This window comes from Paroedura picta, chromosome 2 (genome assembly GCF_049243985.1).
Source record: "Paroedura picta isolate Pp20150507F chromosome 2, Ppicta_v3.0, whole genome shotgun sequence".
NCBI lineage: Eukaryota > Metazoa > Chordata > Lepidosauria > Squamata > Gekkonidae > Paroedura > Paroedura picta.
The window spans coordinates 132,109,154-132,125,677 of NC_135370.1; the positions used below are offsets into that span (position 1 = coordinate 132,109,154).

The following is a 16,524-nucleotide window of genomic DNA, read 5'->3' on the forward strand; positions in this document are numbered from 1 at the left end:
CAAAGGGAAGGCGATTTTGAGATTCCTTCGGGCAGAGAAAAGCAGCATATACAAACCAACTCTTCTTCTTCTAATCTTTAAAAAATATCCATAGAAGCAAACATAACAGATTGCACTCTGTCTTTCTATCTAGCATGGTGAAAGGGGCAGAAAACAAAAAGCAGCCAGCTAGCCAGCCAGTTATGTTTGCCCACCTAAACAACAGGTCTGGGTGGACTACTATTCTGTCTCACTCTCCCAACTAGACATATAACTCTATAAAACCAAAACATATCCTTCCAAATGACACCCCATAGAATCATAGAAACATAGAGTTGGAAGGGGCCATGCAGGCCATCTAGTCCAACCCCCTGCTCAATGCAGGATCAGCCCTAAGCATCCTAAAGTATCCAAGAAGATGCTTGAAAAGACATAGTCTCTATTTTGGAAATGCAGGGGAAGGAAGAAGCCCCAGACATCACCCCCAATGTTTCATAACCAAGCAGAGCCATATAATTTCCCTTCTCTGCAAAAAGAAAAGGATTTGCCTCTATATGCAGCTTCCATAGATTGCAAATGGACCTGGAGAAGATCCTTGCTTGCCCCAGATGGGTTATTTTCAAGCCTACTGATAACTAAGGTGACATCAAGCCAAATTTCTATTTGTTACCTGGATCACTGTATACATCAGATGAAGCTAGTGAAGGAGTCTGTGTACTCTGAAGGTCTTCTCTCTCTTCAGCTCCATCAACAGTGTGGATATCAAGAGCTTCCTATAGTAAAAAGAGCTAAAATGAATGTTAACAATCTTAATAAAATTCTAGTTTACTAGATAATCTAAACTCATTCAGGAAAGTGCAAAGGTCAATTAAAGCAGACAGATTGAGGTATAAGCACACAAATCTCAAGGGCAGGACAGCTGAATGTTAACCATGCTACTTAGCCATGGCCAAAATAACAAAGTACCCCTTAGCACCTTGAAGACTAGCAAATTTATTGTAGCATAAATTTTCCTGAGCCAGAGACCACTTCATCAGAATTCTTCTGAATCACAAAAGACTCTGGCTCACAAAAGGTTATGTAACAAAATACGTTTGGTAGTCTTTAAGCTTTGTAATTTAAACCACAATACCTAAATAATTAAATTTAGATGAAGAGAAGCCTGATAATATAGAAAACACACAATACCAAGCTTGCCAATAGCAAGGACACTGAGAAATCCATAGTTCAGTGGGAAACTGACTACACCTTCAAGTTTATAATTATACTGTGAACAACTCTGATGTACTAGTTAGTATTTCTGTCAACTCTAAATTTAATTCAGGTATAGACTTACCTTGGATGCAAAAGAAACAAAGAGCACTCCATCCACATCCTCAAGATCAGGCTTAACATCTAAATTGGTACTGCAAGGCCCTGAAGAGGCGTAAGTGCTAGATGCAATTGACCTTTCTGTGAATTTTAGTGTTTGTCCAGCCTCTGATGGTTTTATTTTCCGTGGTCTTCCTCTTTTACGTGGGCCTGGTATCACAACTTTTTGGTTACCAACAATTCCTTTGCGGGATAGAGGAATCTTAAATGCACTTTTCTTCTTCCCCGAATTATCTTTTGTTGAAGATAACCCATTGCTTTGAATTGCCTTGAGACTGTAAGTAGATGCTTCCTTTGTTACAGTGAGACTGCTATATACTTCAGATTCCCACAGCATGTCTCTTGCTGAAGAGCTCCCATGTGGAATACTATTTTCAGAAGTTTGTTCAATTGCCATTTCCTCACTTTTCATGGCTGTAAAAGGGCTAGAAAAATCACTGCTTTCAAAACAAGTAGAATCCATTGAATAACTGAATGAAGACCTCTTACTTTTAGGTGACAACACGGACTGTGAAAGAGCAGAGACCTTTACTGTATTCCTAGTGACTGCACATGGCTCTAGATAGACTACAGGCATCTTCCCACCATCCGATTTTAACATTTTTGCCTTTGCAACACCCAACTGGCTATTCTGTGTTCGCTTGTTCGATTCAATTTTCATTTCCTTTCTGCTGTGATTCCTCAGATGCGCGTCCCCTATCTCCTCGTTACTGGAATATTCTTCATCACCTTCTTCCTGCTTCACATTTATCCCCTCCATACATGTACTTGACCCATAATCGTATTCATCCACTGGTTCTTCTTTAACAACAATATTGATGTCTCCATTTGTGTTCAGAAGGGATGGCACATGACTTCTGTTTTGACAAGGGCTAGGTATTGGGCTGAATAAGAAATAAAACAAAATGCAAAGCAAAGAAAATTCACAATTTAAAAAACCAAGCTGTGTTGTTTAAGATCTATTTTAAATACAACCGAAATTGAATGATTACAAGTCATAACTTCTCTCTTTAAGAAACTGTGAAATCCCTTGAGGACATCACTGCCATTCATTTTAAGAGACTGCAGCAAACCACTAGCAGTGAAGTCTGTGTTTAGTTTAGTCAACAGATATGCCTGTGTCTTGGACATACTGTTCCTTTTATCCAGGGCTCTTTAACAAGTTTTACAATACAAAATATGAAATACACAAAGCAGTAATACAAATTAGAAATGTGTCTAAAACAACTTGCTATTTGGACAATAAAATCAGAGTCCAGTAGCACCTTTAAGACCAACAAAGATTTATTCAGGGCGTGAGCTTTCGAGTGTAACCACTCTTCCTCAGACCTGGATGCTTTTTGGACAGTTTCATAAGGAAGCTCCACCTTGCACTGGGAAAGATACTAGGCCATAGTATCACACAATATAAACAACTGGAAATAGAAAATGTAATCCAACTCATTATTTGATGTGAGTTAATAATTATGTAATATCTAAAATAATTTATGATCAACTTTCATAACCACATGCACAGCAGAAAAGCTGCTACAGGATACTTTAATTTCCATCAGTAAAGTGAACTGAAGGTTAACAAGATTTCAGAAATAGGTATTTCCTTATGCTGCTTTTTGACGATGCTTAATTTGTTCTACATTTGTTCAGACAGAGATAACGCCGTGTGAACCACTGTTATTGCTCCTCTTAACCTTTACTAACCACATAAAGGTTTTTCTTCTTTTTCTGTTTTCAGAAATCACCTGTTTACTCCTCTTTTGGAAATACAGGCTTTAGTACCTCTTTAAAGCAGCTCTTTAATGCCAATTGCTTAGCAGAGGATATAACTCAACCTCCTTATTCAGGTAGATACTTCACTGATTACAGCCAAAGAAAGAGAAGCTTATTATTGCAACTGTCAGGATAAATTGAATCCCAGCTAGCAAATGAAGAAAGAACACTGTTCTGGTTATGAATAACTCTGGCTTCAACATTGTAAAAGACTAGTAGCTCTGAGAAGGTCTATACATTTGATTTTGGAACAGACGAGGAAAACTCATTCAGACAAGGAAAACTCAAAGACTATATATCCTTACCATAAGTTGCTCTTTATAATTGGGAAATAGCAATGTAGGTGGCCCTATCCGGGTCGCAAAGGGAAATGCAGCAGGCCCTGTCCGAATGGTGTCCAGGTCAGCGGGCCAATCTGGATGCACCCAGCAAAGCTGGGCGCATCTGTATTGGTCTGACCCCTGGAGTGCCCACCTTATAGAATCATAGAATTGGAAGGGGCCATACAGGCCATCTAGTCCAACCCCATGCTCAACGCAGGATCAGCCCAGAGCATCCTAAAGCATCCAAGAAAAGTGTGTATCCAACCTTTGCTTGAAGACTGCCAGTGAGGGGGAGCTCACCACCTCCTTAGGCAGCCTATTCCACTGCTGAACTACTCTGACTGTGAAAATTTTTTTCCTGATATCTAGCCTATATCGTTGTACTTGTAGTTTAAACCCATTACTGCGCGTCCTTTCCTCTGCAGCCAATGGGAACAGCATCCTGCCCTCCTCCAAGTGACTTTTCAAATACTTAAAGAGGGCTATCATGTCCCCTCTCAACCTCCTTTTCTCCAGGCTGAACATTCCCAAGTCCCTCAACCTATCTTCATAGGGCTTGGTCCCTTGGCCCCAGATCATCCTCGTCGCTCTCCTCTGTACCCTTTCAATTTTATCTATGTTCTTCTTGAAGTGAGGCCTCCAGAACTGCACACAATACTCCAGGTGTGCCGTATACAATGGGACTATGATATCTTGTGATTTTGATGTGAAGCCCCTGTTGATACAGCCCAAAATGGCATTTGCCTTTTTTACCGCTGCATCACACTGCCTGCTCATGTTTAGTTTACAATCCACAAGTACCCCAAGGTCTCGTTCACACACAGTGTTACCTATAAGCGTATCCCCCATCCAGTAGGTATGCTTTTCATTTTTCTGACCCAGATGCAGAACATTACACTTATCTTTATTAAATTGCATCTTGTTCTCATGTGCCCATTTTTCCATTGTGTTCAGATCTCGTTGAACTCTGTCTCTATCTTCAGGAGTATTTGCCAGTCCTCCCAATTTGGTGTCATCTGCAAACTTGATGAGTAGTCCCTCCATCCCCTCATCTAGATCATTAATAAATATGTTAAAAAGTACCGGACCGAGATCCGAGCCCTGAGGTACCCCACTACTCACCTCCCTCCAGTCTGATGAATCACCATTGGCAACAACTCTTTGAGTGCGGTTCTCTAACCAATTCCCTATCCACCTAACTATCTGAAAATCCAGATTGCAGTCCTTCAATTTATCCATCAGAACATCATGGAGAACCTTATCAAAAGCTTTACCAAAATCCAAGTAAACGACATCAACTGAATTTCCACGATCCTGCAAACCTGTTACTTGGTCAAAAAAGGAAACCTGGTTGGTCTGACAGGACCTGTTGGAGACAAATCCATGCTGACTTCCTTCTTTAGCCGTGCACCCAGCCTCGTCGCCAGAAGCTTCCTGGCCTCCGATGAGGGCGCATCAACCACTCCCAGGTACCTCTGTCCTGGGTGGGGGGGTTCCCTGGCCCTTTACCACCCCACGAACGTTGCTGCGGTGTGCACGGAGAGGCTTTCCCTTCCCTTCGGCCCCCAAAGCCACACAGCTCACACAGGCTCACACAGCCAGCAAGAGGCCTCTGGGACCGAGGACAAACGGCCGCAGGGAGGGGGGTGAGCCTTTCCCTTCCCTCCTGCCCCCAAATCCCTCTTGCCGCCTTGCACAGCCGGCAAGACGGCTTTGGGGCCAAGGAGAAGTGGCTGCGGGGTGTGTGGGGGAGCCTTTCCCTTCCCTCCCGCCCCCAAAGCCCTCTTGCCGGCTCGCTGAGCAACGGGGGCTTTGGCAGCCAAGGGGGAGAGGACCGGGGGAGGGGAGCAGTCCCTTCCCTTTGCCTTGCAAAGCCCTCTCACCGGCTTGTGGAGCCGATGACAGGGCTTTACTGCCCAAAGGGAAGCCTTTCAAAGCCCATTTTTACAATGGGCTTTGATTTGAAATAAAAAATATCCAACCACCTAAATGTTAATATGAAAAAAATAAATATGTTGAATTTATTTTATCGTTTTGCCTTTTGGTACTGTCCATATCATATCCCTGATGAATATACAGTAGAGGTGACAGATTTAAGGAATTAGATCTGATAGACAGAGTACCTGAAGAACTATGGATGGAGGTTTGCAACACTGTACAAGAGGTAGCAACTAAAACCATCCCAAAGAAAAAGAAATGCAAGAAAGCAAAATGGCTGCCTGAGGAAGCTTTACAAATAGCTGAGGAGAGAAGGCAAGTGAAAGGCAAGGGAGAAACAGAAAGATATACCCAACTGAACGCTGAATTCCAGAGAATAGCTAGAAGAGACAAGAATGCCTTTTTAAATGAACAGTGCAAACAAATAGAAGAAAACAATAGCACAATTAGCACAAATAGAAGAAAACAATGGCACTCTCTGTCCTCCCTCCGCCTCAATAGTGGGTTACCAAGGCGTAGAGTAGATATGAACTGAATTTTTACCACATCTTGTTCTATTATCTAGGGATTATGTATGATATGTTTTATATGTTTTATTGTATGTTTTTATTGGGGTTTTATATGTTTGTAACTCGCCTCGGACCTCCGGGGAGAGGTGAGAAATAAATCTAATAAATAGACAGATAGACAAATAGACAGTGCTTCCCTAGGGCCGGGGACGAGGGCTACAAGCTAGGCTCCAGCAATATGTGGACCGAGAACTTCCAGAAATATAGGCAGGATTTCGAAGAGGCAGAGGAAGTAGGGATCAAATTGCCAACATATGCTGGATCATGGAGAAAGCTAGGGAGTTCCAGAAAAACATATACGTCTGCTTCATTGACTATGCTAAGGCCTTTGATTGTGTGGAGCACAACAAATTGTGCTAAGTTCTTAAAGAGATGGGAATATCAGAGCATCTTATCTGTCTCTTGAGATTCCTATATGCAGGTCAAGAAGCAACAGGGAGAACCGGGCATGGAATCACTGATTGCAGATAATCATAAAAATGATTTGGGAATGTAACAAGAAAGGCAGTAGTCAAAGACACTCCCAACTTAACTTCGCTATACAGATGCCAACCGGTTCGTGGTCTCTGGTTCCAAAGAATTACATCTGGCCTCCACCAGGGCCAGGACATTTTCAGTTCTGGCTCCTAATAGGTAGAATGAGGTCCCAGAGGAGATCTGGGTCCTGATGGAATTGCATCAGTTACATAGGGCCTGCAAGATAGAGGTGTTCTGCCAAGACTTTGGTTGGAGCCAATGATCGTACAAAATCCAATCCCCCCCAATAAACGCTCCCATAGAAACATTCTAATCCAGGAAAGATCTACTGATAGAAATCATGCATGAAACAATGATGACAACTAAGGCTGTTAAATACAGATGTTGGTTTAATGTTTTTAATACGGTATTAATTTTAACCTAATATTATACTGTTTTTATGATGTACACCACCCTGAGCCAGAATGCCGGGAGAACAGTATATAAATCAAAATAATAAATAAATCCTACAAAGATGTTATATTGTATAGCATCTGAGATCCTCAAGTAAAAATAATCTGGGCATACAAGGTACCATAGAATTGGACATAAAACCCAGCAGTGGATAATATACTAAAGGCTGCTAGAAAAAGTTGGCAATACACAGCAACTGTAAGAAAATGCCATGTCATTACCAGCAAATGGGGTAAAAGGCAAACACATACACGCATCAATATAATGAGGGAAAAACAGGCTTGGCGTCCAACACAGGATGTTGTCAATCAAAACTTTCAATCCAATATGTCACAGACCAAGTTGAGGCCAGTCATGGACAAGAACAGCAAAAGGCCCAAATCTGAAATTAGTGTTCAGCACCAAGCTCCATGAATTCACAAAATCATTAGAATGGATTCTGACAAAGATAAACCCCACCTAAATTTTATGGCAGCACACCCACATCTTGGGTGTATTCTGGAACCCGCAAAGGTTGGCTGTAAATCATCCCCAGCCTTCTTGTCTACCAAAATGGAAAAAAAGAGATTTCCCATTAATTTTTCTTCTTTCAATTGGATAGAGGATATCTGAGAGGGTATTCTCCACTGACTCCCCAGGAATCATTGAATCGACCATCAATGCTTTTTTCCCCTTCCAGAACCTGACCTTTTGTTTGTGCAAAGGTAATGTGGAAAAATTAATCATATGCCTGCCAAATTTCTTCTAGTTCACAATAAACACCTTGAGATTCCACAGTGCTTCACATAGACATGTGAGGGCAACATGGGGGAAAATAGAAGGGAGAACAACTTCTTTCTGTCCCATCAATCTGCAAGGACCCTGTTCTGAAAGAAAAACTGGAAAATCTGGGCAAACACTGAAATGAACCAACCCACCCTCTCCCACACACACACACTTTTTACTATAGAATCCCAAACGAGGCTGGTGTCCCAAAAAGCCACTTGGATGGTGAACTTATTACAGGCAGAAGCAAAGATCCATCCAAGATCTCTGCTGTCCCTGTTTGACTTGAATGGTATTATTGGGAGGAAGCCCATTCTCCCCTTCCCAAGAATTTGGATGCTCCAGGGAAGCACTGGCCCATCCTAATTGTTAAGAATGGAGCAGCATACCCAATGATGTTCCTGTTGTTGAAGAGGACAACAATGGGTGATCATAGAATAATAGAGTTGGAAAGGGCCTCATGGGTCATCTAGTCCAATCCCCTGCACTATGCAGGACACTCACATCCCTATCGCTCATCTACTGTAACCTGCCACCCCCCTGAGCCTTCACAGAATCAGCCTCTCCGTCAGATGGCTATCCAGCCTCTGTTTAAAAATTTCCAAAGATGGAGAACCCACCACCTGATGGCAGGCTAAAAACAGATGCTTTTTTATACAATGGCTTTATTATATACAACCCTTTCAGGAGACTTAAGTCATGTCATGTGACAACCTACTTAGCTCCAGGCAAGACCCACTGTGGTCCTCTCAACTTCTCAAGCTGTGTACCACTATGCTAGATCAAGGCCCAGACTGCTCTGCCAGCGTGCTGGATATGTGATGAGCTGTCAGAGAGGTGATAAGGAGAGGGGCTGTAGTCATGAAAGAACAGCTGTTTGGTAACTAGATGATATTTAACACCTTGCATCTCCCAGGAAAGCACTAGCAATGAGAGTACATATTACTGACCTTGACTGACCAATGGTTTGACTCAGTATATGACAGCGTCATGAGTCAACTGAAGAAGAAGTTTCTTAAAGGAGCATAATCTGATTCCCTAACCCTATTCCTGTAACTGACATGCCCTGGCATTCTTGCCAAGATTTGCCTCCATGGAGGACAAGAACCACCATCCCTTGGACTCAATTCCAAGATCATATCCTCCACTTATATTCGACACTACTTGGATGCAACTGGCTCAACAAGTAAAGCTACTGCAGCAGTCTGAATTGAAACTGCATGTATATAGCCAAACCCTGAGGGTGCAAACCCTCAAAAATAAGTACAGACAGTTGAGCATCTACAAATATTTTAAAGCAATTAATACTGGTTTGGACAGAGTATAAGTCTTTAGTTATGCTTATAATGCTCCTTTGGAAATTGGATGTTACACCATTCACTCCTTGAAGACAAGTCAAAAAACTCTGGAAAGAAAATAATGTTGCTGGAAGCTTTATTTCAGAGGAACATACATGTGTTCTTCTAAGGCAGCCTTTCTCAACTTATTTACCATTGAAAAACCCCTGAAACATTCTTTAGGTTTCAAGAAACCGCAGGATACATAAAAGATTAATTAACTCCGACCCATTCAGGAATCTCTTCCAGGGCCATCAAGAAACCTGAGTGTTCCTGGTTGAGAAAGCCTGCTTTAAAGGACTTTTGGCATTAGTAGCATCATTCTGTTGTTCCCCACCAAACAGATGGCTAGCTGATGCCCGCGCCTCCCCCCCCCCGTGGCACGGCGCTGGCTGCGTCAGGAGTGACCAGCCACTTTGAGCGCCAAAGTGCCCAACCCTAATCTAGACTCTCCATCTTGATCACACTATGAGTTAAGCAGGCTTCTTTCCTACATTGCTTCTGAATTTGAGACAGAGAATATGCTGCTTTCCTTGTTTGGACCACAGCCTGGCTCTCTTTCCATCATAGAACATTCAGTTAAAGGAAGTAAGGATAGGAAGTGTCCAATGCCTGCCACTAAAAGGTTTCAATTAGTAAAATCATTAACAGAACAAGAGTTTTGTACAATCGCTGTTTCTGCAAGGACACCAGAAAAGTGGAAAGGGAGAGATGAACTCCTTGTAGTAGAAAGCAGATTTTTATAGGAGTGTCCTTGGAGCAAAGGAAAGGTGTAACTCACTCAGGAATACTATCCCACCATCAGTGAGAAAGGCCCTTGCTTAACCAACTTTTTGTTATGCAGGAATTAGCAATACTTTCTAAATTAAAACCAAGAAGGATGCAACCACATCTAATATTCATGCACAGAGAAGAAACTATAATGCCAAGCTTTTAATCCAAAGAACTCTGACTATACAGTTCTCAGGCAATCTTCAAGTTCAGTTCTTCTCTGGACACATAAGAGGTCTTCTAAGAGGGATAACAAAAAGTGAGAAATTTTGCTCCTCTCAGTTTTGGAATACACTGTATCATTATCATTCCTTGTGCAAGGAAACAATATTGATACAGATAGCACTGAAAAGTATCTCCAAGCATACAGAAATACTATACACAGGCTAAGGATAGCAATATCATCAATTATTAAATGCTTTTGGGAATTATTATTCTACAGAAACGTTTAATCCATAGTGTTCTTTAACTATAAATTTAACCACAGCAAAGATTTGGAATTTGAACTCAGATATAATCAGTTTCTGAACATCATACTATCTGAATACTAAAGTGTTCAGGAACTGATTATATATTTAAGTATTTATGTGCATGAATGTTTCACCTTAAGGTAAATCCAGTCCTACCTTTCAAAAGCTTCCTGTTTCAATGCTGGTCTATCAGAAATATATGTCTCTCTCTCTGTAAGGCTCAAGAAGTCATCCTCAGGGCTGAATAATTCTCTCTCCAGATCTGTGTTACATACTGCACTGGAGGATAGCTCTAGGCTCCTCTGCTCTGGATACAAATCATCAGCTTCAGTGAAACACTTGCAATTGCCTGGAGAACTCACAACACTACCTCCTTCATGCTCTGAGCTGCCATTTTGTTTAACATCACGAAGGGGCCTAGTGCTCAGTCCATCATCCCTGAATCCTTTTGCAAATGGATTGTAGTCTATTTTGAGCTGTGTAATTTGGATGTTTTGATAGGCTGTTACAGCAAAGAACTCTGTCTGGGGGAAAGTGAAGGTGTGGACATCAGGACCATTCAGCTGGATAACTTCTGTGGCCTTGTCAGCAGGCACCAGGTGTAGGCGAGGTAGATAGCGGTGCATAGAGTGCAAGATGATGTGCCCTTCCTGGTCCAAAGTATTATTAGTAAGTTTGAGTTTGTAGAAAGACACTGGCTGGTGCATCCAATAATGACCTGTAGAAGGTGACTCCGGATGAATAAATACTCGCCCCAAGACATGAGGCTCTGCTTTTCCACTAGGCTCCCAACTATGACCATTCCATTTATACCGGAAGTTGTCAACAGGAGAAATATCCATGACCAGGATATACTTCAGGTTGGATTCCAAGCCTGTGATCCAGTATCGACAGTATGGGAACATCCGCCTTCCTTGCTTAGTGAGAATCATTTCGGTATTGCGATGGTAGAACTCATTCCACATGGTATTGTTGTCCAGGGTGACAGTAATCCCTCCAGAGGTAGAATCCGCATGAAGGCAAGTCTTCGCTTTAGATTTTACTGGTATTGCTGTACTGCTAGCAATACCACAACCGTCTCGGTTTTTAACTATGTTTCCTTGATCAGCTTTTCCATTGGTCTGTGGCTGTTTCACAAGAACATAAAAAGCAGGAGCTGTGCCTGTTGCTGCCCCTCCATCCTGGTTCCCTAACACTACTGGTTGGCTCTCCATGATGGAAACTAGTTGAAAATTATAAGTATTTCAGAGTTTTTCTTCTCTATTCATCATCCTGAAAAAGTTAAATGTACAATTAACACCCTTGTAGTATAAACATGACATCTTGCAGTATAAAGTGTCCCTCTGAAACATATTTAAGTGACATCATCAATGCATCTAATTCTCAGGATAGCCAAACCTGAGGATACTTAAATATAGAGACTTAAGCTATTAACACAGCAAACACTGGTGCAGTGGTTAGGAACACCAACTTTTCATCTGGTGAGCCAAGTTAGATTCCCCACTCCTTCACATGTGACCTTGGTGACCTTGGCCTTGCCACAGCACTGATAAAGCTATTCTGACAGAGCATTAATACCAGGGCTCCCTCAGCCTCACCCTACCTCACAGGGTGTCTGTTGCAGGGAGAGGAAAGTGAAGGCGATTGAAAGCCACTTTGAGACTTCTTCAGATAGAAAGAACCATATAAGAGCCAACTCTTCTTCTCCTACCAACCTTGAAAATACCATTTGCAGATAAATCTGAAATCTTAAGGGCAGGGCGAGCCTACCAATAGCACCATTGCTAAGAAACACCCAGCACTTTGACCAGTTTTTTGGTTTTTGTCAAGAATAGGGAAATGAGACAATACTCTTTTGAGAGATATTTTGACCTTTAAGGGAGAACTCAGCAGGGCCACCTTGCGCAACATCTGGACTAATTGCAACCACGTGACCTGATGTCTTACCTAAGAGTTGCTTCTTGGTACTGTCTAGATCAGGGGTAGTCAACCTGCGGTCCTCCAGATGTTCATGGACTACAATTCCCATGAGCCCCAGCCAGAAAACACTGGCTTGTTTTACTCACTGAGTTTTAATTCTATTTTTTTTAATTACCTGTACTCTTATCCTCGAATGTGACTGTTTACATCTATAGAACAAGGTCACCCACTTCTTTTAAAATCATTTTAGAATAAACTCCACAGATATTAAGGATACAGTCAGCTTTAGGAGCAGCATCAACTGCTTTGAAGAAAAAGAAACCTAGGTAAAAAACAAAGAAAAGATTTATATGAACAGTGTATGACACTTTAAGTGAGCATGGGAGTATGTAAAACACTACCTTACATCCTGTTAGAGCAGAGCCACTAAGTATCAGCAACCATCAAATGAAGTTTCTTGAATACAAACACATAGAAACCCCATCCTTTGTGAACCTGTGTTTACAAATTACTTCTATATATATGTTTAACAATCTTCTAGACATGGGGAACATGGTTAGCCTATGTCATAGACAAGATGGAAAAAATCCATAACTTCCACAAAAATTAACATGCATGAGGGCAAAGGAAAAGTAAAAACTCACATTTTGTGAATAGCCGAAGTCTGGTCTACCTAGGGCATTCAAAATTTAGAAGAAACAAAGGTGCTTTACAGAAAGGCACTGCTCCTCAGTGGCTTCATACATACCTTTTTTATTAAAGTGAATGCAAACCATAAAACAGATTTGTATTTGTATACATGCCCCCCAAATTAGAAGTTCTACTTTTTAATATATTTTCATCAAAATTTGTACTGCGCTTTCCTTACTGGAATGAACAGTTGAAATACACTCAAGGTAACTAACTGTAAGATATTATGAAGATTCCAAAACAAAAAAGGCAGACTTGTATTTAAAGCAAAGATAATTAAGGTCATGTGTTGATTATTATGAAGCACAATTTTGTAAATAAAATGGTTAATCCACACTGCCTGCACAAAACTGAATTTAAGGATACAATGTAAACAAACAAAATGAGAATCAGAAACAACCCTGACAACTCATTAAAACCCACAAAATATAATTACTTATTTTCAAAACAATTAAACAATAGACAGGCACATATGATCAAGTCAGGAAGGTGGTAACCAGTTCACACTAACTCTTGACAGAAGAAGAGTTGATTCTTATATGACGCTTTTCTTTACCTGAAGAGTCATCTTCCCTTTCCTCTCCCCACAAGACATCCTGTGATGCAGGTAAGGCTGAGAAACAACTATGTATATTGTAACTGAACAGTTACATCAACTTAATGTTAACACAACAGCTGCCAAAAATACACACTATATAAACAGCCAACCTCTGCTGGAGCATAGCTACAAAAGAGAAGCTAAAAATTTCATTTATGTTGATTTTACTTTTTGCAATTACATAACAAGTCAACAGCTAGATTCAAGTCCAGCAGCGCTATACAAATTAGCACAGTTTTCAGGATATTAGCTTTAAAAGACAATGCTCCTTTTGTCAAATATCTAACAACATATCTAGTAAAGGGAGCTTTGATTCTTGAAAGTTTATACTCCCCAAAATCTTGTTGGTCTCATAGGTGCTACTAGACTGTAATCTAGCTCCAGGTGTGTAGCCATGTTGGTCTGAAACAACAGGACAAAGCTGGAATCCAGTGGCATCTTTAAGATCAATAAAGTTTAATACTGGGTATAATATTTTGTGTACATGTTGCAGTCTGCTGCAGACCAACACAGCTACTGTCTGAAAGTATACAAACAAATGAAAATAATTGTGTATTTCAAAAGTGATCAATAACTTGGATATTTTAATTTCTATTCAAATATTTTACACTGAGCACCACAAGCCTAAAGATGCTCACCTGTAAATAAAGGCAAATCACTTTCCCATAAATATATTAAAGACTGAAATATTTATTGTATTTTTATCTGATCATCCCTGCAAGGAACTCAAAATGGGGTACCTCGTACTAACTTCCTCCATTTTAACCTCACAACATCCAGTAAGGTAGGTTGGGTCAAGGCAGAAGGGTTTAGCAAGGTCACCAAGTAAGGGTCATGGCACAGTTGGGATTTAAATGCAGATTCCAATATGCTAGTCTAATACTCACACCCTAAATGATAGTGGTGGAAACTGATGTCAAGCCGCAACCGATTTACGTCACCCTCCTAGGGTTATCAAGGCAAGAGATGCTCAGAGGTGGTTTGTCGTGACTTGCTTCTCCTTAGAGACTGTAGATTTCCTTGGTGATCTCCCATCCAAATACTAACCGGGGCTGACTCTGCTTAGCTTCGAGAGAGCGGGTGAGCTTTGCCCATCAAGGTCAGGGCATCCCTAACCACGATATTAGAGAATTTCAGTAACGATCCAGAGACACGATTCCATGTTCAGATATCATTCAACGCCATTTAGATATATCTGTTGATTTTAGGGGGGGGGGGGCTGTGAAGTCACGTGCTCCTGTAAAACGCCGAAGACCGCCCTCCGCGGAGCGATTCTCTCCGCACCCCGAAGGCCCAGGGGAAGGGAGCGAGGCGCTAAGGGAAGCGTGCAGCCACGAAGCGCGGCAAAACCGCCATAACGCCGCCGGGACAACGAAGGGCGCGGGGAGCGGGGGAAGAGAGAGAAAGAAAGCGAGGGAAAGCTCGGAGAACGCGCTGCGAAGTCAAAAGCCGCTACTCGGTGGCGCGCGTTCAAAACCCCCGGGACCCCTGAGCTCCGAGGAAAACTCTAGGCTGCGCTACCCCCGCCCGACCCTAGCCGCCCAGGCCGCGGCACCAGCCTCCGCCTCAGCAGGCGCGGGCAACTCGGACGAAGGCGCCTCGATCTCCCCGCCGAGCGGGCGGCTCAGCTCCTCTGCTCTCCTCGCCCCGACCGAGGAGCCGCCCTGACACACGAGGAGCGCGGCGCACTCTCGCCAGCCCCCGCCCCTCCCCCGCGGGCGCTACGCTCCGTCTGCCCAATGGCCGCCGCACACGGGTGTTAATTTTCTCAGCTGGCAGCCCAGGCGAGAGACGCGTGTGTCAGACACGCGGAAACTTGCGCGCGCGGCAGAGTTGGCAGTGTCAACGCAGCCGTTACCTCCCCCCCCCCCCTTGCGACCCGGCAGTTACCGTTCGGCTTAAGAACGAGGTGACAGAACGCCCCTTCCCCTCCCCCCCCACCTTATGGGATCACAGCTAAAATCGTAGCGCCCGACGGCCAGGGAACGTGCGCACGCACCCATGTGACGTCGTCAGAGGCGCCTCAACCGGCGCACGCGCGGACTAGCCCGCGCACCTCCTCCTACTCGCCTGCAGTTTATCACGTGCCCGCGGCTCGCCTCTGTCTCTCGCTCCCCCTCTGCCCCCCTTCCCCTTTTGCGCGTGCCCCGTAGGTTTTGCCTCGCTTCGCTCTCGAGCTGGTCAAGGAAAGTTCTGGAATTCCCGCTCCTTCCTTCGCCGCCTTCGGCGCACACCGGCTTTGGGAAGGGAAAGGGGGGGGGGGGCAGAATGGCGGGGGCCAATTGTATGCGTTGCCTGGCCTCACGCCCCTCGAGCCCGTTCTCCCCTTCTCGCGGCTCTTGGATCGAAGCGCTCGTGTGCGGGCGGCATGGTCTGTCCGCGTTGCCTCCCGGGCAGGGGGGGGGGCGCTCCTCCCCTACTCAGGCAGGTTCCGCCGAAGCGCGCGAGGCCGCCCGCGGGCAGCGGGAGAGAAACGTGGGGAGAAACGCGGCAGGCCTGTCGCCGCCTGGTGTTTTCACTCGAGCCGGTTGAGGTGGCCGCCAGCGGCACAGCGACAGCAGCCCGGCGAAGCTCCTTTGTCTTAGTGACACCCACGGCGGCGCCTGGAGAAGGAACTGGCCTTCCCCGCTTGGCGCCTGTTAAGGCAGGGCCGGCAGTTGTGGTTTTCTTTTGTAGGTGCGAATCTAAAAACTCACCGCCTCTCCCCTTTTCCTTCAGCCTATCTCCGTTCGCACTCGCCCGCCCTCCATTATTGATGCGCAGAGGCGCCCTGTGGCGCGTTTCCGCGCTGTCAATCCTCTCCAGGACAAACTCTTCCTCGAAAGGTTCTGTCACAGCTCTTCCACGTTTTACTAGCAATGGTACTATGTGCTATTGGGGAAGGGAATGTGTGAAGAAAGCAACAAAAAAGGCATCTTGTGTGATGTGATCTGATTTCTCACTTAGGTTGTGAAACCAACGGTGCATGTTTTAAAACGTTATTATGTGTTGGGGCCTGTTGGAAGGACCCTTAGCGATCATTGCTAAATTTGTAGTTTTATCTCAATGTTTCTTTACCATCTACACTTTGTCATAATTGCTTTTAATGGGTGTTTT

At 43.6% G+C, this 16,524-nt stretch overlaps 1 protein-coding gene across 10 annotated transcripts in view; it reads right to left on the bottom strand.

The window, feature by feature from the left end:
- The window catches only part of LOC143830368 (MAX gene-associated protein-like), a 62,919-nt gene extending 47,505 nt beyond the window's left edge, over window positions 1-15,414 (bottom strand). For 6 of the 10 annotated variants that reach the window (XR_013228432.1, XR_013228431.1, XM_077322802.1 and 3 more), the window contains exons 1-5: window positions 14,316-15,297; window positions 12,316-12,462; window positions 10,377-11,492; window positions 1,316-2,234; window positions 650-752 (exon numbers count right to left, since the gene is read on the bottom strand). Coding sequence is in view for 8 of the 10 variants with exons in the window: in XM_077322802.1 (XP_077178917.1) it covers window positions 650-752; window positions 1,316-2,234; window positions 10,377-11,434 (2,080 nt within the window). In the remaining 2 variants the exon portion in view is untranslated. Of the gene's footprint in view, window positions 1-649; window positions 753-1,315; window positions 2,235-10,376; window positions 11,493-12,315; window positions 12,463-12,784; window positions 12,814-14,315; window positions 15,298-15,318 lie in introns of those variants that run through there. The other 4 variants (XM_077322797.1, XM_077322795.1, XM_077322798.1 and 1 more) reach the window with 4 other exon arrangements.
- Window positions 15,415-16,524: the final 1,110 nt, after the last annotated feature.